General features: G+C 47.3%; 1 protein-coding gene across 1 annotated transcript; it reads right to left on the bottom strand.

Annotated features, from left to right (window-relative positions):
* Positions 1-128: 128 nt before the first annotated feature.
* Positions 129-1,771, bottom strand: SNAPIN (SNAP associated protein). The gene is made up of 4 exons (XM_027975451.2): positions 1,609-1,771; positions 1,299-1,345; positions 949-1,067; positions 129-738 (listed from the first exon to the last, which is right to left on the bottom strand). The coding sequence occupies exons 1-4, from the start codon at positions 1,749-1,751 to the stop codon at positions 637-639; spliced, it is 411 nt and encodes a 136-aa protein (XP_027831252.1). The 5' UTR covers positions 1,752-1,771; the 3' UTR covers positions 129-636.
* Positions 1,772-22,802: the final 21,031 nt, after the last annotated feature.

The following is a 22,802-nucleotide window of genomic DNA, read 5'->3' as shown; positions in this document are numbered from 1 at the left end:
TGTACTCTTCACTGAAAATGATGGTACTTGAGTTTTTTCATTGTGAATGCTAGATCTCAATTTGAAGCTATATTTGAATTAATGTAGAAGACTCTTGGAACACTTCCATATACCAGAGTAAACTGGAATACCATTTAAGCATTTATTGAATGAAATATTTCTAATAACACTGCTACAGTAGTCAAGCCAATGCAGTCAACAAAAGGGAGTAAATGTTCATTCACCTTGACTTTGCCTGTCCTTTCCTCTCAATCCTTAGTGTAAACAAAGGAAAATTGGAAGTCACAGAGGACATTCTGCCCAGGTCCAAGGACCTGGCATGTAACAGGAAGCCCCTCCCTTGTTAATGAGGCTCAGAGATGGTACAGGAAATGGGCCTTGACACAGAAAGAAAAATGCAGAAGCCTCAATTCATTCCTAGAAGTAAGAGCCATAATAAATCCTTTGGGATCCTGAGTCCTGCTGTACACAGGTTTCTTTGGGCCCCACATAAATGGGTAAGACTCTGAAGTGTTTCAAACAAACCACAGGGCTGCCTTTTTGATGTCCCAACACCTACAGGGAGTCCTAGCCGAGACAGGCAGCTGGGGAATAGTAGTCGTGCTACACTGTGGCCATGGGCCATCTTCTGGCCTGTTACTTGCTTGGGGAACCAGAGGGGTATACTCCTGAATCCAACATTGCTCTCCTTCGGGCTGTTTCCTTGGCCACGCTGTGGTTTAGCCGCCTCAGCCGTTCCTACAAAACAAGGTTTGGAATCAGGTAACTGCCCTGTCAAGGGTTTAGAGCTTGCTGTCAACTAGGTGCTGGAAAATATCTTAGGCTTGCTTCATCAACTCCCTTTCCCCCAAAACTAAAAATGACGGTGACTTTCATTGCGCTGGGGACTTGACACCTTTTGAAAATCAGAAAGTACCTTGGATTAGTGTTGGCAGGAAACTCCTTTACCTGGGCATTTTGGAGGATGTTATTGACCAAGACGACTCGTCGTCGGGCATTAAGGAGCTTCTTCACATAGGGGTCGAGATCCAGGGCCACTTTCTGGTCCTCATTGATACGGCACAGTTCTGGGAGACAGAAGGAAGAGGCAACTAAACACCTAATGGCTTTGTTCTTAGGACAAGTAAGCTGGTAAATGTTATGGAAAACACTCTTTACCACATGGATACTGTCACTAGAAACTCAGGAGTCAGTCAGCAGCCCTAGAAGCAAGTGGGAGAAACCCAGCCCAAGACGTTAGCAAAACAAGGTACTGAAGTCAGTTGTAGGATCCTGGGTATACAGGGATGCTTACTCACCGGTGGCTAGGTTGTCAATTTGTTCCCGGAGCTCTACTTGGCTCTCTCTGCAAAGAGGTACGAGGCCTACACGGTCAGACAGTTAATGGAACCAAAAACCTCCCCTGTGTGTTTCCCAAGTGCTTAGAGAAGCCAGCTTCTGCCTCCACCTGCACGCCGCCCCGCCAGTCGGCCCCGCCTCCAATCTGTTTCCCCACTTCTAGTCCCACCGGAACGCCAGCGAACTCATCTTGCCTCCGCCCTTTCGTGGTCCCGCCCCTAAAAAGCCAAATCAAGGAGAGGCCCCGCCCCAACCTGCCCTCCAGGGCACCTGACGGCGTGGACGTGAGAGTCAAGCTGCTGCACAGCTGGTCTCAGGAACTCGAGGAGCCCCTCGGCAAAGAGGTCGCGGCCTGCGGGCCCCGCCACGGGCGTCCCTGCACCGGACACAGCGGCGGAACTAGCCCCCGCCATCACGAACTGCCCTTACGCCCGGAACCTGCCGCGAAGGCCGCCGGGAACTTAAGGCGCGCCAAAGCGCCGCCAGGGGGCGCCTGGGGAGTGCCGGCTCTGACCCTGCCAGGGGGTTCTGGGAAATGCAGTCTCTGGAGCCAGAGAGGCGGGGCGGGACGGAGAGAAGCGAAGGGACAGAGCCTAGAGCTACTGGGAGTTGTAGTTCTTTGTAGGCTTTGACGTGACTGGTGGAGAAAGTTTCCAGACTTCAAGAGCTGAAAGTGAAAGTGAAGTCGCGCAGTCGTGTCTCTTTGCGAACCAATGGACTGTAGCCCACCAGGCTTTTCTGTCCATGGGATTTTCCAGGCAAGAATACTGGAGTGAGTTGCTATTTACTTCTCCAGGAGATCTTCCCGACTCAGGGATTGAACCCAGGTCTCCCGCATTGTAGGCAGACGCCTTACCGTCTGAGCCACCAGGGAAGTCCAAAGGAACCGTCTTGGGGGTGGTACTTTTTGTTTTCTCCAAAGTTGAAAAATAATTGCTTACATACCCTATTGTTCATAGCTTTCCCATGTTAATTCTGTGGGAAATCCAAATGATAGTCATAGTATATTTCTAAATTTAAGTGTATTTTTAATGACACTAAAACATATACAAAACTGAATCTGAATATTATTCACCCTTAAGGAATGAAATTCTGGTGTATGCTATGATATGGGTTAAATGTGAAGACATTATGCTAAGTGAGATAAGCCAGACACAGAAGGTCAAATATTTAATAGTCCTGCTTATATGAAGTACCTACAGCAGTCAGATTCATGGAGCTAAAATGTGGTTTTGTCTATCAGAACAGTGTTGTCAGGGACTGAGGGGAATGGGGATTTGTTGCTCAACAGATACAGTTTCAGTATTGTTGTTCAGTCACTCAGTCATGTCTGACTCTGTGACCCCATGGACTGCAGCATGCCAGGCTTTCCTGTCCATCACCATCTCCCGGAGCTTGCTCATACTCATGTCCATTGAGTCAGTGATGCCATCCAACCATCTCATCCTCTGTTGTCCCCTTCTCCTCCTGCCTTCAATCGTTCCCAGCATCACGGTCTTTTCTAATGAGTCAACTCTTTGCATCAAGTAGCCAAAGTATTGGAGCTTCAGCATTAGTCCTTCCAATGAATGTTCAGGATTGAGTTCCTTTAAGATTGACTGGTTTGATCTCCTTGCAGTCCAAGGGACTCTCAAGAGTCTTCTCCAACACCACAGTTCAAAAGCACATCAATTCTTTGGAGCTCAGCCTTCTTTATGGTCCAACTCTCACATCCATCCATGACTACTGGAAAAACCATAGCTTTGACTAGACAGACCTTTGTTGGCAAAGTAATGTCTCTGCTTTTTAATATGCTGTCTAGGTTGGTCATAGCTTTCAGTTCTAGAGATGAGTAGTGGTGATAGTTTCACCATAATGTGAGTTTACTCAATGGCACTGAACCTTACACTTAAAAATTATTACAGTGCTAATTTTTATGTAATATATATTTTGCCACAGGGAAAAAAATTTAACCTGCATGTTTCCATATTTTCATTTTTTTCTACCTTCAAATAGTTTCCTTACTTTGTTTTTCATGGCTTTCTAGAGAGTTTACATCTCTTGTTGAACTCTCAACAAGAGGCACAGCCTTCTGTCTCTAAAATCCTAATGTGTTCCAGTGGCTCACAAAAAAATGGGCATCAAAATATTCATTCTTGAGATTTGATGAAATAAAGTTCCTATTTTAAGGCAAGAAAACTGCTTGGGAATTCCTCGGTGGTACAGTGGTTAGGATTGTGTACAACACTACCCAGGACCTGGGTTTAATCCCTGGCCTAGGAACTAAGATCCCGAAAGTCTTTTTTTGTCCACATCTCATGGCGTGCCAGATTTTAGTTCCCTGTTATTGTTGTTACTCAGTCCTGTCTGACTCTTTGTGACCCCATGGTCTAAAGCACAGGCTCCTCTGTCCTTCACTATTTCCTGGAATTTGCTCAAATTCATGTCCATTGAGTTGGTGATGCTATTTAACCATCTCATCTTCTGCCGCCCCCTTCTCCTTTTGTCTTCAGTCTTTTTTCAGCATCAGGATCTTGTCCAATGAGTTAGCTCTTTGCATCAGGCGGCCAAAGTATTGGAGCTTTGACCTTCGCATCAGTCCTTCCAATGAATATTCAAGGTTGATTTCCTTTAGGATGGACTGGTTTGATCTCTTGGCAGTCCAAAGGACTCTCAAGTGTCTTTTCCAGTACTACAATTCAAAAACATCTTTTCTTCAGCACTCCACCTTCTTTATGGTCCAACTCTTACTGTCATGCGTTTCCTAGGTGGTGCTAGTGGTAAAGAATCTGCCTGCCAATATAGGAGATGTGGGAGCCATGGGTTTGATCCCTGGGTCAGGAAGATCCCTGGAGGAGGGAATGGCTACTCCCTCCAGTATTCTTGCCTGGAGAATTCCATGGACATGGACAGAGGAGCCTGGCATGCTACAGTCCATGGGTTTCTAAAGAGTCAGACATGACTGAGCAACTAACACTTTCACTTTAGTTCTCTGACCAGGGATCAAACCTGTACCCTCTGCAGTGGAAGCACAAAGTCTTAACTGCTGGACACCAGGGAAGTCCCGTGGGCCTCTTCTCTCCCCTCTTGTGTTCAGTGTGTGTCTGCATTATGAGTTAACCAGATCTTTACCATGTCAGAAATAGCTGCTCAACCATACATTTTTTGTCTTCTGACACTAGACTTGTAATTCCTTAGAAGATTACATTTCTTTCTCAGTCCTGTAAGACATCAGGATGACCCACCACTCACCCTGTACCTGCAGATATCTTTGGTAAACTTTATGTGCAATACCAATATATCATTCCCTTAAAGCTAGTGATTTCAGCAGGACAGACTAAGCCAGATGACCTGCAGAGATACCTAATGAAAGTTCTTAGCTTAAATGCTTACTTATGACCTAATTAATATTACTAGCTATCTTACTTGTATTCTGCCTATTTTACAAGATTATTGTTTATTCCATTACCAAATGTGTGACTAAGCTGCCAATAAAAATAGTGACAACTAGGCAACTTGAAACAATTGACCAAATATGTACTTCTATAAGATAAAAGGTTGTAAAAAAAAAAATCAAAAATAGTACAGCGTAACTCTAGATATGAAAGAAACAAGAGGGAAACATTAGCCAGGCCATAACAGACTAGTAAGACAGATGGTCCAGAGGCTTTTGGATACTGTTAACAGGGGCCTAGTCCAGTAACAGCACCTTGACTGGCCCATCAGTGAATTCCTTGCCTGACCTTGGAATGAACAGCCTTCTTTATGGTCCAACTCTCACATCCATACATGACTACTGGAAAAACCATAATTATACGCACCTTTGTAGAGGACTGGAAAATAAAGGATGTTGCCCACTACCCAGTTCTATAAGAATCAAGTCATTAGCCACTGTGGTCAGTGACCTACAGTACATCCAGAAAGGAATTCAGGATAAGGATGAGGTATTTTGTGCTCTGGGAAAACTGGGAGAACTGGCCCTTAGTTTCATATTTTCAGGAGAAACTTTTATGAACTCAGTTTCTTGCATCTTCCCGTAGTTAGACAAGCGCTAAAACTGTACCACTTGGTCAAAAATCACATAAGTTCTAGCCTTCCCCCTTAGCTCTTTGGAACAGTCCTCAGAGCTTTCTGAAAGACTGTCTCCACCTTACAATTCCTGCTGCTGCTGCTGCTGCTAAGTCACTTCAGTCGTGTCCAACTCTGTGCAACCCCATAGACGGCAGCCCACCAGTCTCCCTCGTCCCTGGGATTCTCCAGGCAAGAACACTGGAGTGGGTTGCCATTTCCTTCTCCAACGCATGAAAGTGAAAAGTGAAAGTGAAGTTGCTCAGTCATGTCCGACTCTTAGCGACCCCATGGACTGCAGCCTACCAGGCTCCTCCGTCCATGGGATTTTCCAGGCAAGAGTGCTGGAGTGGGGTGCCATTGCCTTCTCCGTTACAGTTCCTAGATGGGTTTGAATAAAATTTTCCAGTTCTTTCTTAGATTGACTGTTGATTAATTTTTTTCATTGACAACTTCGTCCTCAGGAATAAAGGTGTTTAAATCATTGTGGGAGAGTGGTGGTCAGCAGCTGCAAACCTGAGACTCAAACCACGGCAACTTTTAAAACCTAGTACACTTTTTGTTGTTTTCTGTGTTTGTTTCTGTGTGTTGTTCCCTCTAGTGATTAGAGGTAAAACTCTCAGGAGAGGCTGGGGTCTTATTTTGGGAGTAAGCAGCAACGAGGTGGGTAGCTAGGGCAACAACAGCCGGCTTTCAGTAAAGGAAGCCCAGGGGAAAAAGCAGCATGAGTGCTGAAGAGGAGAGGAAAAAGGTCAAGTCCTTGGGTCCTGCGCTGGAGACAGAGAACAGGGGCTGGCCTTGGCTGGAAACGAGATGGATGGCCCATGTCTAGACAGGAAGCCCCCAAGTTAGGCCACAGTCCTTTCAGATATGTCTTCAAAGTAATGTCGCCAGATTGAGAAAACAGAACAAAAAACTCTGGGACACTAGGTAAATTAGAATTTCAGATAAACAACAAATAAATTTTGTAATATAACTATCTTATCTAGTAATTCTACTTCAAAGGCTGGTTCTCTGAGGAAAATCACTCTGTGTTTTGTTTTCATGCTTTCTTTTTCACTCCTTATCACCTTGAGTTAGCTTTTTTTTTTTTTTTAGTTAGCTGTTATATCTCATGAGGACATTGTATCAACCTCCTGACTGACTGATCTTCTTGCTTCTAGTCTCTCTACCTTCCAGGTCAGCCTGCACTCTAAAATATCAGTCAGATCACATAATAACCCTGCTCAGAGAAAACAAATGCTGAAAGGGACTTTAGAATCCATGTTTTCTTGATTCCTTGGACAGCTCTGTGAAGGAGACTGGGCAAGGATCTTCCAGAAACCCTGACGTTTGATAACAGGTTGAAAGCTGGTGCTGGTTCAATTATTCATCCTCTAAACACTTATCAAATTCCAGGGATAGTGGCACTCAGTTCTCACCTCAAACCGCACTCCTCCCCGCCTGTGCCTGAGTCACATAGCGGTGATCTCCTAGTCCTCGGCTTTCCCCCAGAGGCTGAAGGAAACGTGAGTCATAAAAACTCCCTGTTTCTTCTGTTCCTGAGCTCCCAGCCCCTTGTTGTTGTTCAGTTGCTTAGTCGTGTCTGATTCCTTGTGACCCCATGGACTACAGCACACCAGGCTTCCTGTCCTTCACCATCTCCCGGAGCTTGCTCAGATTGATGTCCATTGAGTCAGTGATGCCATCCAACCATCTCATCCTTTGTTGTCCCCTTCTCCTCCTGCCTTCAATCTTTCCCAGCATCAGGGTCTTTTCCAATGAGTCAGCCCGTTGCATCAGGTGGCCAAAGTATTGGAGCGTCAACCTCAGCATCCATCCTTCCAATGAATATTCAGGGTTGATTTCCTTTAGGATTGACTTGAATCCTAAAGAACTGACTTTCCTTTAGGATTGGTTTGAACTTGCATCTGCGGACAGTGCTTAGGTTGCCTTGTCCCCTTCTTGCTGGATAGCTTCAGATGGTTCTGGGGGTACGTCCATAAGAAATCTCTGCACCAGGCTATGCTGAGTGCTGCTGTGGCTCAGGCAGTACAGCCGTTATCAAATCCAAGTTTGTGTGCCTCATGAACAGTGAGGCTGAAACTTCACAAGTTTGGGAGCAGAGAAAGGTTTATTGCAGGGCCATGCAAGAAGAACGGGATGGCTCATTCTCAAAAGACCTGAACTCCACAAAGGGTCTCAGGGAAGAGTTTTTAAGGAGAAGGTGGGTGAGGGGAGCTGCAGGTTGTGCACAGTTCTCTGCTTGGTTGATCATGAGGCAATAGGGTAGTGTCTCAGGGATTAACATAGCAGTCATCATGCTTTAGTTGGTCTGGCGACTACAGTCTCAGTCATCAAGTAATTAATTTTTTCCATTTGGTGGGAATCTTGGCATCTGTAAAACAGCTCAGGAAATTTCCATCAGATACTTTTATCTAGGCATTTTAGGGGAAACTTAAGATTCTGTGATTACCATATGGCTGATTTACTGTTTAAGTTCTTACCAGTTCTCCTGGCCCAGCTCCTGTATTTTGTCCTTACAAGTTCTCATCTTTTCACTCAATTCTTCTTCTTTTTTTTAATGTTTAGAGTTGTTGTACTAATTATTTATTTACTTTGGCCATGCTACATGGATTGCAAGATCTTAGTTCCCTCACCAGGGACTGAACTTGTGCCCTTGGCATTAAAAGCACAGAGTCCTAAGGAATTGCCTGCCAGGGAATTCCTTCACTCAATTCTTGAGCCAGGATTTTGGGACCCAGGGGAGGCCTGGGAGACGACAACTTTTATAAGGAAGAGGCAGGCAGAGGAAGTAGGGGGCGGGGTCTGTCAAGAGTAGGTCCTACAGGGTCTTGTTTTATTGTTCATTACAGTGTCCTCTTCCTGGCAAGGTCAGGCTTCAGTAGCTGTGGAATCTGAGCTATAGAACCCAGGACACCTGCATGTAAATCAAATGTTTTTCTATCATAGGCATTGTTGTATGCTAGTTTTAAAAATCAATCCAGTTGTTGGGTGTGTGGTCAGGTACCTTCCCAGGTCATTCACCTTCCCAGGTCATTCAGTAGGTAAAGAGTCCGCCTGCAATGCAGTAGACTTGTGTTCAATCCCTGAGTCAGGAAGATCCCCAGGAGGAGAGCATGGCAACCCATTCCAGCATTCTTGCCTGGAGAATCCCATGGAGAGAGGAGCCTGGCAGGATACAATCCACAGGGATGCAAAGAATCACACGTGACTGAAGCGACTGAGCACAAGCATGGGCTCTAGAGCTCAGGCTCAGCAGCTGTCATCTGCATGGGCTTAGTTGCCCTGCAGCTTGTGGGATCTTCTTGGACCAGGGATCGAACCTGTGTCTCCTGCACTGGCAGGTGGATTCTTTACTGCTGAGCTACCAGGGAAGCCCTAGCAGTTTTCTAGGTATGGGAAGAAGCGAGAGTCTGGGCTTATTGAAATAATTCCTTTGAGGGACTTCCCGGCAGTCCAGTGGTTAAGACTCTGCGCTTCCACTGCAGAGAGCGTGGGTTTCATTTCTGGTTGGGGAACTAAGACACCACAGGGCAGGAGGGCAGTCAAAAAACAGAAGAAGGTGGAAACTATTCCCATGCTCCTTAGTTATCAAAGGATAGGGCCAATATCCTGTTTTTCTCCATCCCGAATCCCCTCACGGTGCATCCTTGGGGCAGCTGCAGTGGCTGAGAGCTCGATGGCTAGCCTCAACATCACTTGCTTACTGAAAAGGCAGGGCATTCTGGGTCCACAGCAGGTTAACTGCTGTCCTACAAATGCCACCAGCAACCCCCACCCAAATCTTTCCACTTTAGACACCAGCCTCTAGGCTAGCTCAGGTTTACCTGTACTTTTGCCAGACTGGCTCTAAGTCAGAGATTCCCATGACCCCCCTCCTGGCAAAACTCAGATTTGGCTGCTTGCCACTCAAAAGCCAACACTGGAGACAAGTGATGGTAGGAATGGAAAGCTTGCTTTATTTTGGTGGCTGGCAACATGGGGAGATGGTGAACTCACATCCAAAAACTAACTCGGAGGATTCTGCTTTGACCATGTTTTTAAAGGGAGAATCATTTGGGGAGGGGTTCGGAGTCTTCATTCTGCTGCATGCGGACTTTCTTCTAATTGCTTGGTGGTGGTGGTGCGGTGTTCCTAGAATCTTGTGCTCAGCTTGAAGTCCCCATTCTCCACTTGAGTGGGGGCCTTAGTTCCTGCTGAAGAACTCAAATGTATTTTGTTGGAAAGAATGTGAAGCTTCCATGTCCTCTCCAGGCATGACATTCTCCTCAAATCTCCTATGCTCATCAGCTGTAAACTCTTAGAACCAAGAGAGCTTTTGGTTTTTAGGAAATTTTCAGTACATACACATGAATCATCAGCCTTTGGTGATTCATAGGCAACCTCCAGCCCTTCTCCCCTCCGTGGAGGCTGGGGAGTGGGACTGAAAGTCCCATCCCTCTAATTACCAGGTTGGTTCTCCTGGTAACCAACCACTATCCTTTCGCTGTTGTTCAGTCGCTCAGTTGTATCTGACTCTCTTCTACCTCATGGACTGCAGCACATCTGGCTTCCCTGTCTGGTCCAAACCGCTTCATTAACAAAACTCAGTCTGCAGCCCGTCTCCTGTCCCCAGAGGTCTGGGGAAAGAAATGAAAGTTCCAAGGCTTTAATGATTTGCCTGATTGCCCTGGCAACCAGCCCCAGTCCACTCCCTTGGATTACCTGGAGCTTTCAAAAAGCCACCTTATTAACATAAAAAAAAATCTTTATTCGTCTTTGTTGTTGTGTCTCAGTTGTGTCTCAGTCCCTCAGTTGTGTCCAGCTTCCCTGTCCTTCACCATCTCTTGGAGCTTGCTCAAACTCACGTCCATCAGGTCAGTGCTGCCATCCAGGCATCTCATCCTCTGTCCTCCCCTTCTCCTGCCTGCAACCTTTCCCAGCATCAGGATCTCTTCTAATGAGTTGGCTCTTCTCATCAGATGGCCAAAGTATTGGAGCCTCAGCTTCAGCATCAGTCCTTCCAATGAATATTCAGGACTGGTTTGATCTCCTTGCAGTCCAAGGGACCCTCAAGAGTCTTCTCCAACACCACAGTTCAAAAGCACCAATTCTTCAGTGCTCAGCCTTCTTTATGGTCCAACTCTCACATCCATACATGACTACTGGAAAAACCATAGCTTTGACTAGATGGACCTTTGTCAGCAAAGTGATGTCTCTGCTTTTTAATATGTGGACTAGGTTGGTCATAGCTTTTCTTCCAAGGAGTAAGCGTCTTTTAATTTCATGGCTGCAATCACCATCTGCAGTGATTTTGGAGCCCAAGAAAATATAGTCTCTCACTGTTTCCATTGTTTCCCCATCTATTGGCCATGAAGTGATGGGACCAGATGCCAAGATTTTAGTTTTCTGAATGTTGAGTTTTAAGCCAGCTTTTTCACTCTCCTCTTTCACTTTCATCAAGAGGTTCTTTAGTTCTTCTTTTCTTTCTGCCATAATGGTGGTATCATCTGCATATCTGAGGTTATTGATATTTCTCCTGGCAATCTTGATTCCAGCTTGTGCTTCATCCAGCCCAGCATTTTGTATGATGTACTCTGCATATATAAACAAGGTGACAATATATAGCCTTGATGTACTCCTTTCCCAATTTGGAACCAGTCCATGGTTCCATGTCCAGTTCTAACTGTTGCTTCTTGACCTGCATACAGGTTTCTCAGGAGGCAGGTAAGGTGGTCTGGTATTCCCATCTCTTTAAGAATTTTCCACTATTTGTTGTGATCCACACAGTCAGAAGCTTTAGCATAGTCACAGGAAATTCTAAGGACTTTAGGACCTTGTGGCAGGAGCTGGACTGATGACCAAACATATAATATGTCTTGTGTAAGTCCCATCATAGCACTCTTGTTTAGTTGCTAAGTCATGTCCGACTCTTGCAGGACCAAATGGACAAGAACTGGACATGAAACAATGGACTAGTTCAAAACTGGGAAAGGACTATGACAAAGCTTTTCATACTGTTCATGAGATTCTCGAGAATAGCTATGACAAACCTAGACAGCATATTAAAAAGCAGAGACATCACTTTGCTGACAAAGGTCCATCTAGTCAAAGCTATGGTTTTTTCCAGTGCTCGTGTATGGTTGTGAGAGTTGGACCATAAAGAAGGCTGAACACTGAAGAATTGGTGCTTTTGAACTGTGGTGTTGGAGAAGACTCTTGAGAGTCCTTTGGACTGCAAGGAGATCCAACCAATCAATCCTAAAGGAAATCAGTTCTGAATATTCATTGGAAGGACTGATGCTGAAGCTGAGGCTCCAATACTTCGGCTACCTGATGAGAAGAACCAGCTCATTAGAAGAGACCCTGAAAAAAAAAAAAAAAAAGAAGAGAACCTGATGCTGGGAAAGATTGAAGGAGGGAGGAGAAGGGGAGGACAGAGGATGAGATAGTTGGATGGCATCATTGACTCTTCACTTGCTCATGAGTTTGAGCAAGCTCCAGAAGTTGGTGATGGACATGGAAGCCTGGCATGCTGCAGTCCATGGGGTCGAAATGAGTAGGACAGGACTGAGTGGCCTAATCTTACCCCCACTACCTGCATCCAAGCTTGCTCTGCTTGCTGGTAAATCTGAGAGACTAGGGGTTAAGACAAGGAAGGGACTTTATCTGGGGAACTGACTGAGAAGATGGGAGGCTAGCGCCTCAAAATAACCATCTTGTTGAGGTCTGGATGCCAGGATCTTTTGTAGACTTAGAGGGAAAGAAGCAAAGAGGAAGGAAAGTCAAAGGCAGAAGAGAGAGGGAGAGGCAAGTAAACATCTCCAAGGGCATGACCAGTTTTTGGAAGGGGTGTGTTAATCTCTTCTATTCATAGGTGGGCAAGGTCAGATTAAGAAGAGGTGGCAAGAATACACAGAAGAACTATATAAAAAAGATCATGACCCAGATAACCACGATCACTCTAGGTGATCACTCACCTAGAGCCAGACATCCTGGAATGTGAAGTCAAGTGGGCCTTAGGAAGCATCACTATGAGCAAAGCTAGTGGAGGTGATGGAATTCCAATTGAGCTATTTCAAATCCTAAAAGAGGATGCTGTTAAAGTGCTGCACTCAATATGTCAGCAAATTTGGAAAACTCAGCAGTGTCCACAGGACTGGAAAAGGTGTTTTCTTTCCAATCCCAAAGAAAGGCAATGCCAAAGAATGTTCAAGCTACCACACAATTGTACTCATCTCACACGCTAGGAAAGTAATGCTCAAAATTCTCCAAGCCAGGCTTCAATGGTACACGAACCGTGAACATCCAGATGTTCAAGCTGGTTTTAGAAAAGGCAGAGGAACCAGAGATCAAATTGCCAACATTGGTTGGATCATTGAAAAACAAGAGTTCCAGAAAAACATCCACTTCTGCTTTACTGGCTATGCCAAAGTCTTTGGTGGATCACAACAAACTGTGAGAAATTCTTCAAGAGATGGGAATACCGAAGGAGGGAACAGACAGAGCTGGACTCCGTCTTAGGCCAGGCTGCGAACATTAGGCTACACACATGGCCACCCTCCCAGTGGACTCTGAACTTTGTGCCCAGTGTCTATACAAATGGAATGCCAATGGAAAACCAGACCCCTGGACAAAAGAGCCCCAGGACTTGGACTTGGACTCTCCGTTGCCTAAGAGAATATGCTAGTTGTTTCTGTAACAGAACAAAGGGGTAAATTCCATTATGTTTAAGACCACAGGCCTATTGATAAATACCCATTGTTTATCTAGTCTTGTGACACATGAATCATGAGTTAACTTTGATCATATCTCTCTTTTACCTTGTCCAGACTAGTTTCAACGAATTTGGGGAGGTGGGTTTGAACAAGTACACTTAGGCTGTATAAGGTTTTCCCAAAAACTGGTCGGGGTCCTTGGCTAAGAGGAGACTCTGCCTTGGGCCCGGAAGGTGTAATAAACTGCACTCCGCTATCTGCATTGTCCTTCTGAGTGAGTTTGTTTCCCAGAACGTGTGGCTACAACATTTGGTGCATTGGCCGGGAAACTCCTCACTTTGAGGAGACAAGTCCCATTTGGGACTACTCCGAGGCCTTGCCAGTTGAATCTTCTAGAGGGGGGAAGGCGCCTCGCCCTTCTGGAAGGATTCTGCTTCTCAATGCCTGGGCCTTTCATGTTAGCGGGTAGTGGATGGCAGCAGGGGAACTGAGCGCTCAGGTGAGGAGGAACCCACCTGGCAGGGTGGAAGAGGGGGCCTGATCACCCCCCTGAGAAGGACTAGAAGGGGCACAGACCCACAGGAGCCTGGAATAGGCAGGTGGCGATTGCATGGTACACAGGTCGACACGAGCATGCTAGGGCTTAGGAAGGGAATTTGTGAAGGTCATTTAGGAGGTGTGTCCATGCCGTCTCAGGGAAAATTATTACCAGTGATCGCCAGGGGATTTTTAGGATGGGAAACTGGTCCTTGTATGCTCACATTCTGCCCGCCCCCAGGAAGTGTCCTGTCTGCTGTGAAATTCTTGACCCGTTGGAATTGTCAGGCTAGAAGCGGGGATACATAAGTGAGTATGAACTGGCTTTTCCGGAGACAGCCTGGGACGTGGGATATTTAACCCATCTATGTTTTCATCCGCACCGGATCAAGCCCACCAAGGCAGAACGGACTTTAAGGGAGAAACAGTCTTGGACCACGTGGTGTTCTGGTGCGGCCTTGCGGACCAGCCGGCGAAGACATGCGGATCCCCCTTCTCCCTCTGGGATCTGGCAGGATTTGGACAAGGATGACCTGCCCCTCCCCCATACTGGATGACGGTGCGCCCACTGGCCCAGTGCTCCACCAGGACCGGAGGCTGCCTTAATGCCCGATCCAGGACCAAGTGAAGTTCCTGCGCAGCCGCTGCTCCTCCGCCAGCTCTCCCGGAGTTCGTAGAGCCGCCACCTCGGAGGGCTCCGATCCCAGTGGCAGAAGCCTCTGGCCAACACTTTCAGGATCCGGGTCCAGCCGAACTGCCCAAGCTATCCCCGCCTCTCCCGGTGAGTACTGACAGGAAGAGGAGGGAGACCTTGGAATTAAGCAGAGACTGCGCTCTGCCAGAGAGCCGGAGGGAACGAAAGAGAACAGACAGATTTGCAATGCTAGCTGCTGCTCTGGGAAAGTCTATCTCAGGCCCTCTGGAAAACCTCCTATGCCTCAGGGACAGGACAGTCCTTCAGCTGGTCCCAACGGAGGCCCCGGGCCAAACCAGTGTGCCCGGTGCCTGGCCACTGGAAGAATGAATGCCCTAAGGCAAGGAAGGAAGAGGAAGCTCTGGCAGTGGTGGGGCTCGATGACTTGGAAATTAAATAGGGCTGCGGGGGCGGGGGTGGAGTGGCGGTCAGAGATATCAGGTCCCCGAGAGCCCATGGTAACCTTAAAAGGGGAGGACCAAAACATTGACTTCATGGTGGATACAGGAGCAGAACTGTTGGTAGCAACAAAACCTGTGGCACCACTGTCCAAAGAGACTCCTGCTGTAACTGGAGTATCGGGAGAAGAGATGATTAAATTGTTTTGCCAGCCCAGAAAATGTCAGATGGGGGGGCACCAAGTGATTCATGAATTCCTCTACATTCCTGAGTGCCCAGTACCCCTGTTGGGAAGAGACTTGCTCTCCAAACTAGAAGCACAAGTGACTTTCTCCCCTGAGGAGAGGCCCACCTTCCGGATGGGCACTATGACTTATTTGCTCTCTCTCAATACCCCCTCAAGATGAGTGGAGGTTGCATGAGCCTCCCAAGGAAGAACTGGGTGGGCTGGAAGAGCATGAGAGAGAGCTAACTCAATTATTCCCTGAGGTCTGGGCAGAAGACAACCCCCTCTCCCCCAAGGCTGGCTAAACATCAAGCCCCAGTGATAAGAGAACTCAAACCAGGCACCATCCCGGTTAGAAAGCGCCAGTACCCACTACCGATAGAGGCCTGGGCCGGCATACTGCCCCACATCAATAGATTGAAACAAGCAGGCATTCTAGTGGAGTGCCAGTCGGCTTGGAATACGCCGATCCTGCCAGTCAAAAAGGAAGAAGGACAGGACTCTAGGCCTGTACAGGATCTCAGGCTAGTCACCTAGGCTACTGTGACTTTACACCCCACTGTTCCAAACCCCTATACCTTACTTAGCCTCCTCCCGCCGAGGACTAAAGTTTATACTCGCCTAGGTCTCAAAGATGCCTTCTGCGTACGCCGCCTCGCCCCAGCGTCACAGCCCATCTTTGCCTTTGAATGGGAAGATCCAGTCAGGGGCACCAAGCAACAGCTCATCTGGACTCCCCCTCAGGGGTTTAAGAACTCCCCAGCCATCTTTGGGGAAGCCCTGGCTTCTGACCTGAACTCATTCCATCCGGAAGAGTATGGATGTTGGCTCCTACTTTACGGGGATGACCTGCTGCTGGCCGCCGAGACCAAGGGAAAATGCTGGAAAGGGACAAAAGCACTGCTCCAGCTGCTGATGGAAGCAGGCCACCGGGTGTCGAAGAAGAAGGCACAGATCTGCAAGGAGGAGGCAAAGTAGCTGGGGTTTGTTTTAAAGAAGGACACAAGGCTCCAGATCCTAGTTGGGTCCTATATACTGATGGCACTAGCCTGATAAAACAAAGACAACGGCATTGCCAAGTGGCAAATTATTGGTACCAGAGGAGCTGGCACACACTCTAGTAAGCCAACATGCCGCCTGCTCATAGGTTAATGCTGCCTCTCGGGTATTCAGACAAAAACCTCCGGGTATTCAGCTGAAAGGCACGCTGCCCTTTGAACACCTGGGAGTGGACTTCACTGAAATGAAACCTCACTGACACTACCGTTACCTGCTGGTCATGGTATGTACGTTCTCGGGATGGGTAGAAGCTTTTCCTACTTGGACTGAAAGAGCATCAGAAGCGGCCCAGTGCCTGCTTAGGGAAATAGTTCCCTGATTTGGATTTCCTACCAGCATTGGATCAGACAATGGCCTGGCTTTTGTAGCTGATTTAGTACAACAAGTAAACAAAACTATAAACATCAAATGGAAATTGCACACTGCATATAGGCCCAGAGTTCTGAGATGGTGGAATGAACCAAGTGGACACTTAAAGAGACACTCTCCAAGTGGATCACAGAGACTGACTGCTCCTGGGTGGACTTGATCTGACAGCTCTGCTCAGACTCAGGATGACCCCACAGTCCCAAGGCTATTCTCCATAGGAAATTGTGTATGGGAGGCCCCCTCTCATAATAAAACAGGTGTCAACAAATTTGCCTCAGGTGGGGGGATGGGATTTTGCAGCAGATGGAGTTGGGTAAGGTAATAAATCGGGTAACTAAGTTTGTACAAGAAAGGGTTCTGTTCCCCCTCGGGGAACAGATTCGTGAGTTTACGCTTGGTGACCAAGTATGGGTCAAAGATTGGAAACTTGATTTACTAGCCCCTCGGTGGAAAGGCCCTTATACTGTTATTCTAAATACCCCTACTGCAGTTAAAGTTGCAGGTACTGCCCCTTGGATCCATCATATGAGGTTGAAGAGAGCATACCACGCAGACCTAGAAAACGCTGAGTGGACTGCACAGAGGGACCCCGCTGATCCTCGAGAGACTAAGACCATCCTTAAGAAGAAAGAAAAGAAGATCCCAGACGAGCCCCTTGAGGATGAAGCCGCATAATCAACTCCTGCTGCTTGGTCTCATCAACATGCACATTCCTACACACACGGACTTCACAATGCCTCCAGCCCTTGGGTATGTGGGGCTCTGCCTCTGTCTGTGACGGATGGACTTCCCTGGTGGCTGCCACTGCTCCACCAAGGAGATTTTAAACCACTCTGCTCCCTTCTGGGACACAATCATAATCTCTCCCTGCTGTCTGGGTGTAAGCCAGACCTACAGTCAATAGACTCGGGTCATAGGGTTACATTTGATATAAATGCCAGTGTAACAAAAGCCTAACCTACAACAAGCCCCGGTAAATCTACCTTATTTACATGCTAGGTGGACAAATCCATGTTTCAGTGGTATGAGTATATTGCTGCCTTATTCCTACCCTCTATAGGGACAACGGGTATTATGATTAAAGTAGAGGCCTTGACTAATTTCACAAAACAGGCCCTCCTAGATAGAACAAAAGTCATCCAAGCCTTAAATGAAGAGCAAATCCAAATGAGAAAAGCGGGAATTCATAATAGAATGGCTTTGGACATACTCACAGCTGCTCAAGGAGAGACCTGTGCTGTAATTAAGGTTGAATGTTGTGTATGCATTCCTGACTTATCTGGAAATGTACCAACTGCTTTAAATGACATGAAAAACCAGGTAAAGCAATGTCAAATGAACACATTCCTTTCTGGACTTCGGTCTTATCTTGGGTGAAAGGCGATCGGTAGAAAACTATATTTACCACTGTTATAGTTGCCTTGATAGTTCTGCTTTGTGGACCCTGAATTTTACAGTGTATTATGAACTTTGTAACCTGAAGGTTGATGTCATTCTCCCAAATTGGCGGTCGGAGAGCCAGGGTGCAATATATCCCTATGAGTGATGCTCATAATATCAGTTAAGAGAATCAAGAGGGGGGAATGAAGGAGGGAACAGACAGAGCTGGACTCCGTCTTAGGCCAGGCTGCGAACATTAGGCTACACATATGGTCACCGTCCCAGTGGACTCTGAACTTTGTGCCCAGTGTCTATAGAAATGGCATGCCAATGGAAAACCAGACCGCCGGACAGAAGAGCCTCAGGACTTGGACCTGGACTCTCCGTTGCCTAAAAGAATATGCTAATTATCTCTGTAACAGAACAAAGTGGTAAATTCCATTATGTTTATTGGGATATGACCACAGGCCTATTGATAAATACCCACTGTTTATCTAGTCTTGTGACACATGAATCATGAGTTAACTTTGATCATATCTCTCTTTTACCTTGTCCAGACTAGTTTCAAGGAATTTGGGGAGGTGGGTTTGAGCAAATACACTTAGGCTGTATAAGGTTTTCCCAAAAACTGGTCGGGGTCCTTGGCTAAGAGGAGACTCTGCCTTGGGCCCGGAAGGTGTAATAAACTGCACTCCACAATCTGCATTGTCCTTCTTAGTGAGTTTGTTTCCTGGAACGCATGGCTACAACACAGCCATGAAATTAAAAGACGCTTGCTCCTTGGAAGAAAAGCTATGACCAACCTAGACAGCATATTAAAAAGCAGAGACATCACTTTGCTGACAAAGGTCCATCTAGTCAAAGCTATGGTTTTTCCAGTAGTCATGTATGGATGTGAGATTGGGACTATACTTAGAGTCCATTGGACAGCAAGGAGATCCAATCAGTCAATCCTAAAGGAAATCAGTGCTGAATATCCATTGGAAGGACTGATGCTGAAGCTGAAACTCCAATACTTTGGACACCTGTTGTGAAGAGCTGACTCATTGGAAAAGACCTTGATGATGGGACAAGATTGAAGGCAGGAGGAGAAGGGGATGACAGAGGATGAGATGGTTAGATAGCATCACTGACTCGATGGACATGAGTTTGAGCAAGCTCTGGGAGTTGGTGATGGACAGGGAGAACTGTCATGCTCCAGTCCATGGAGTCGCAAGGAATTGGACATGACTGAGTGACTGAACTGAAGGTCAAATTCTCTCTCTAGGAGCTGAACAAAGGCCCTTTAGTACACTCAGGCAGAGGGGCAGGGTCCTTTGAGGCAAGATATTACGTATGATTGTAACAGCAAAAGCAATGAAAAGCAGGTCAAAAAGCACTTCCCAGCTTGGAGTCAGAATTGGGTTTCTCTCTGCAGCAACCCCCATCACACCACGTTTCAAAGAATCAATTCTGACTCTCTGTTGGAACTATTTCTTTGACTTGCTTTTTCTTTCTGTTGTTGTAGTCATATACAGTGTCATGCCTCAGAGGATCCTGCTCCTCTGCCTGTTAAAAGTGCCTTTGTTCAGCTCATAGAGAGAGAATCTGACCCTGCTTACCTGTGAATGGCTAAAGAAAGAAAAGATTAACACACGCTTCTAAAGCCTGGGCCCTTCTAGATGTTTTGCAAGGTTGAAGACCTGTCTTACTTTACTTCCTCAGTGCTTCTGCCTCTCTGTTCTGCCTTTTGACTTTAGCTCCTCACAACCTCCATCTTTGGTTCTATAAAAGCCTGGCATCCAGACCCTGACAAGACGGTCATTTTGAGACATTAATCTACCGCTTTCTTGGTCAGCCGACTTTCTGACTGAAGTAATAATATTCCTTGCCTCAACACCTTGTCTCTTGGATTCGTTGGCCTGTTGTGTGGCAAGCAGAGTGAGTTTGGACTTGGTAACACATAGATGTGTTTAAATCTTAAACTGATAATCACCTTACACTGAACGGTAAAGAAATCAAACCAGGACTAACGGGAATCAAGAGAATCCTTTAAAGAGGTTTCATGGTGCCATAGATACCCCAGGTCTACTGGTCTGCTCACACAGTAAGAGGCCCTGTCTCGTGGTTGGTGGTAGATTGCTGCCACCGTCACAGGTCCCAGAGCCATCCTGGGCCTCAGACTCTACCCTTGGTGGGTGGGTGGGCATCATCCTGCCTGGGTGAGTCACTAGAATGGATATGGTGAGGTCAGAAAGCCCACTTAGGCAAGAGTGTAGGGCATCCAGCGGCCCCTGGAACTCCTCTCCCCTTGGTGCTACCAGCTAAAATTTAGAAGCAGAACATGAGTTTGGAGATTTGGAGATTTCGTAATTAAGAGGTTGGAGGTGTTGCCCGGAGAAGGTCCAGGATTAGAAAGATGATATACCCCTACTGTGACATCTGTGTCTATATGTGAGTGTTGGGGGGTGGGGAAGGAGAGGGAGCAGGAGGTGAGCTCTTAAAGGTCTCCAGGGAACTGGAAGATTGGATGCCCTTGGCCTTCTCCACATTGCCTGGGGAATCAGTGGGAGAGGTAGTGGGAGGCCTGGGGTTGCAGTGGGATGGACAGGAGAGGGGACACAGAGGCCAGGCCAGGCCAGACAAGGTCTCCTCCCAGGTCCCAGCCTCTCTGGGCCCGTTGCCTCCTTCTAGGAGCCTCCCACCAGGCCTGCCCCACTTACAGTGCTGGTCTGGGTGCTGTTCACTGCTGATGGGTGAGTATTGTTGCCAAAAGCTCAGCCTCTCTGTACACTGGTGCCAGTGAATCAAATCAGTGTCTCGGGTGAAGGGGAAAAGGATAGCTTTATTGCTTTGTGGGGCCAAGGGGGCCAGTGTCTTCTGTGTGTCTCCCCTCCAGAGAACTTGATGAGGGGTTTAATAACTGGGTCAAAGGTAAGGTCTCTGACAAGATCAGAGTGTGGGTAGGGCTTGTATTCCTAGGTGACTCGTCTACTAATCTTGAGCTTTTCTGGTCCCTTTAATCTTGTGTGTGCTCGGTCAGGCTGTCTCTTTTGTGACCCCATGGACTGTAGCCTGCTAGGCTCTATCCATTGGATTATCCTGGCAAGGATACTGGAGCGGGTTACCCTGTCCTCCTCCAGATCTTCCCGACCCAGGGATTGAACTCGCGTCTCCTGCATTGGCAGGTGGATCCTTTACCACTGAGCCACCTGGGAAGCCCCTCTCCCCTCAACTTTAATTATGACTCAGGTGATTTCTTGGCTGTTCCTCCCTTCATTAACAACTGTTCGAATATGCCCTCTGGAACGCAAGGGAGGTCATGGAGTCTTGCCTATGAAATGGGCAGAAATGCCTCCATGCCTGGGAGCCCCACAGGCTGCTACTCAGTTTCAGTACACCCGATGAGGCTCCAAGGGGCCTGGGGATGGGAGAAAGGGGCTGCCACTTGGGCTCATGGGGGCTGGAGCCCTGTCCTCTGCCAGCCCCTCTTGCCTGGACGCTTAGTTCTTTCCCGGGTATGAGGCCAAGGGGAGTGGGTACCTGTTGTGAAGGTTGGCTTGGGCAGCAGCGCTTCCACTGGCTTTAGATCAGGCATGGGGTCACACGAGGGAACTAGGGAGACGGCAAGAGCACGCCAGGGAGAGGAGTATGTCTCATTCCTTCTCCTCTTGAGGTTGCTCAGGTCACCCCTGACTCCTCTTTTGTGACAGGAACCCCAGACATCAGATGGCTAGATAACTGCTGAGGATGTGGCTTGTCCAGGTTCAGGGCAGCTTTCTTTTTTTTGACTAACTCATCAGTTTCCTAGACTCCGTGGTCTTTCTCCCTTTAGCCTATTTCCATATTCCACCATTCTGTGTAAATCACCCCATGGCACTCTCCTGCCTAAATTCAATGACTTCCCATCACCCAAATCACAAAGCCAAAGGTATTTAGCAAGGCAATTAGGCTCCAGGCTACTCAGTCTGGTCAGTTGTGTCTCCCTTCCTACAGTGAAGGACTGCTGAATGCCTTCCCCGGCATACATCTGAGACCTCTGCACCTTTTTTATTGTTCTCTCCTTCAAGTATTCTTCCCCCTTCTCTGTAAAACTTTCTGACTTTAATGATCCATCCTCAGTCTCTTCTCTGTACTCCCAATGCCTAACAAACGATGTGGTCGTGTCTGTAAGTCCTTGGCAGATGGTGGGTGAATGAGTTAAAAGGCTGACCCAGGAGCTAGGCTGACTCTTTATCACTCTCTACTCCACCTGCTGCTAAGTCGCTTCAGTCGTGTACACCTCTGTGCGACCCCATAGACTAGGCACTCATTAAGACCGAGTTTGGCAGAAGCAGGAATAGGTCTCAAGGAGATTTGGAACTGCAGTGAGCACAGGAGGGATTGCAGGGCCCATGATTGGGAGGGCAGTCCCTTTACTCACACTGGAAATTCTTTCAAGGGGTAGGAGAAAAAAGGGGGAGTGGTTAGAGGAATATAGAGGAAGGAGAGGGAAGGGCTTAAGCTCCAGGGGTCACCTCATTGCCCAGCTTCACTGGGACCCACAAAGCAACCCCTTACCGCCAGGATGCCTCAGTGCCTCTTTCACCCCTTTTCTTACAGATCTCAGTGGCTTAGAGGATGGTCCCAGATACCAACTTAAAAATATCCGGAAGAACACATTCATGTTAGTCATCTTCTGCTAAGTTCAAAGTATTTGGGAAGGACAGTGGTGAGGGATCTGAGACTGGATCACATCAAACTGTGTGCTTGAAGAGGGTAAAGGGACCCACTCACCCTACAGCTCCCGCCCTTTCTCCCAAACATGTCCAGCAAGCCCTGGATGTGAAGATCTTAAGGGGTAGCCTGCCCACTGCCAATCAGTACATCTGCAACAAAACAGTCTTGGGGGTCTACTGGAATCAGAGTTCTAAATAGCTCAATGGTAACTGGTTTGATTGGAGGTGGTTAGGTTCTTCTTTTCCCTTAAACAGCACTGGGGAAAAGGGAAACCAGTCCTGGGAGTACGTAATGCCTCTGAGCTTGCTGTGCACCAAATGAGTTAGTACTTTACTAAGTACGGTTAATCTTGCCT

The sequence above is a fragment of the Ovis aries genome, chromosome 1 (assembly GCF_016772045.2).
Source record: "Ovis aries strain OAR_USU_Benz2616 breed Rambouillet chromosome 1, ARS-UI_Ramb_v3.0, whole genome shotgun sequence".
NCBI lineage: Eukaryota > Metazoa > Chordata > Mammalia > Artiodactyla > Bovidae > Ovis > Ovis aries.
Note: the sequence above shows the minus strand (reverse complement) of the source record. Positions and strands in the feature narration are given on the sequence as shown.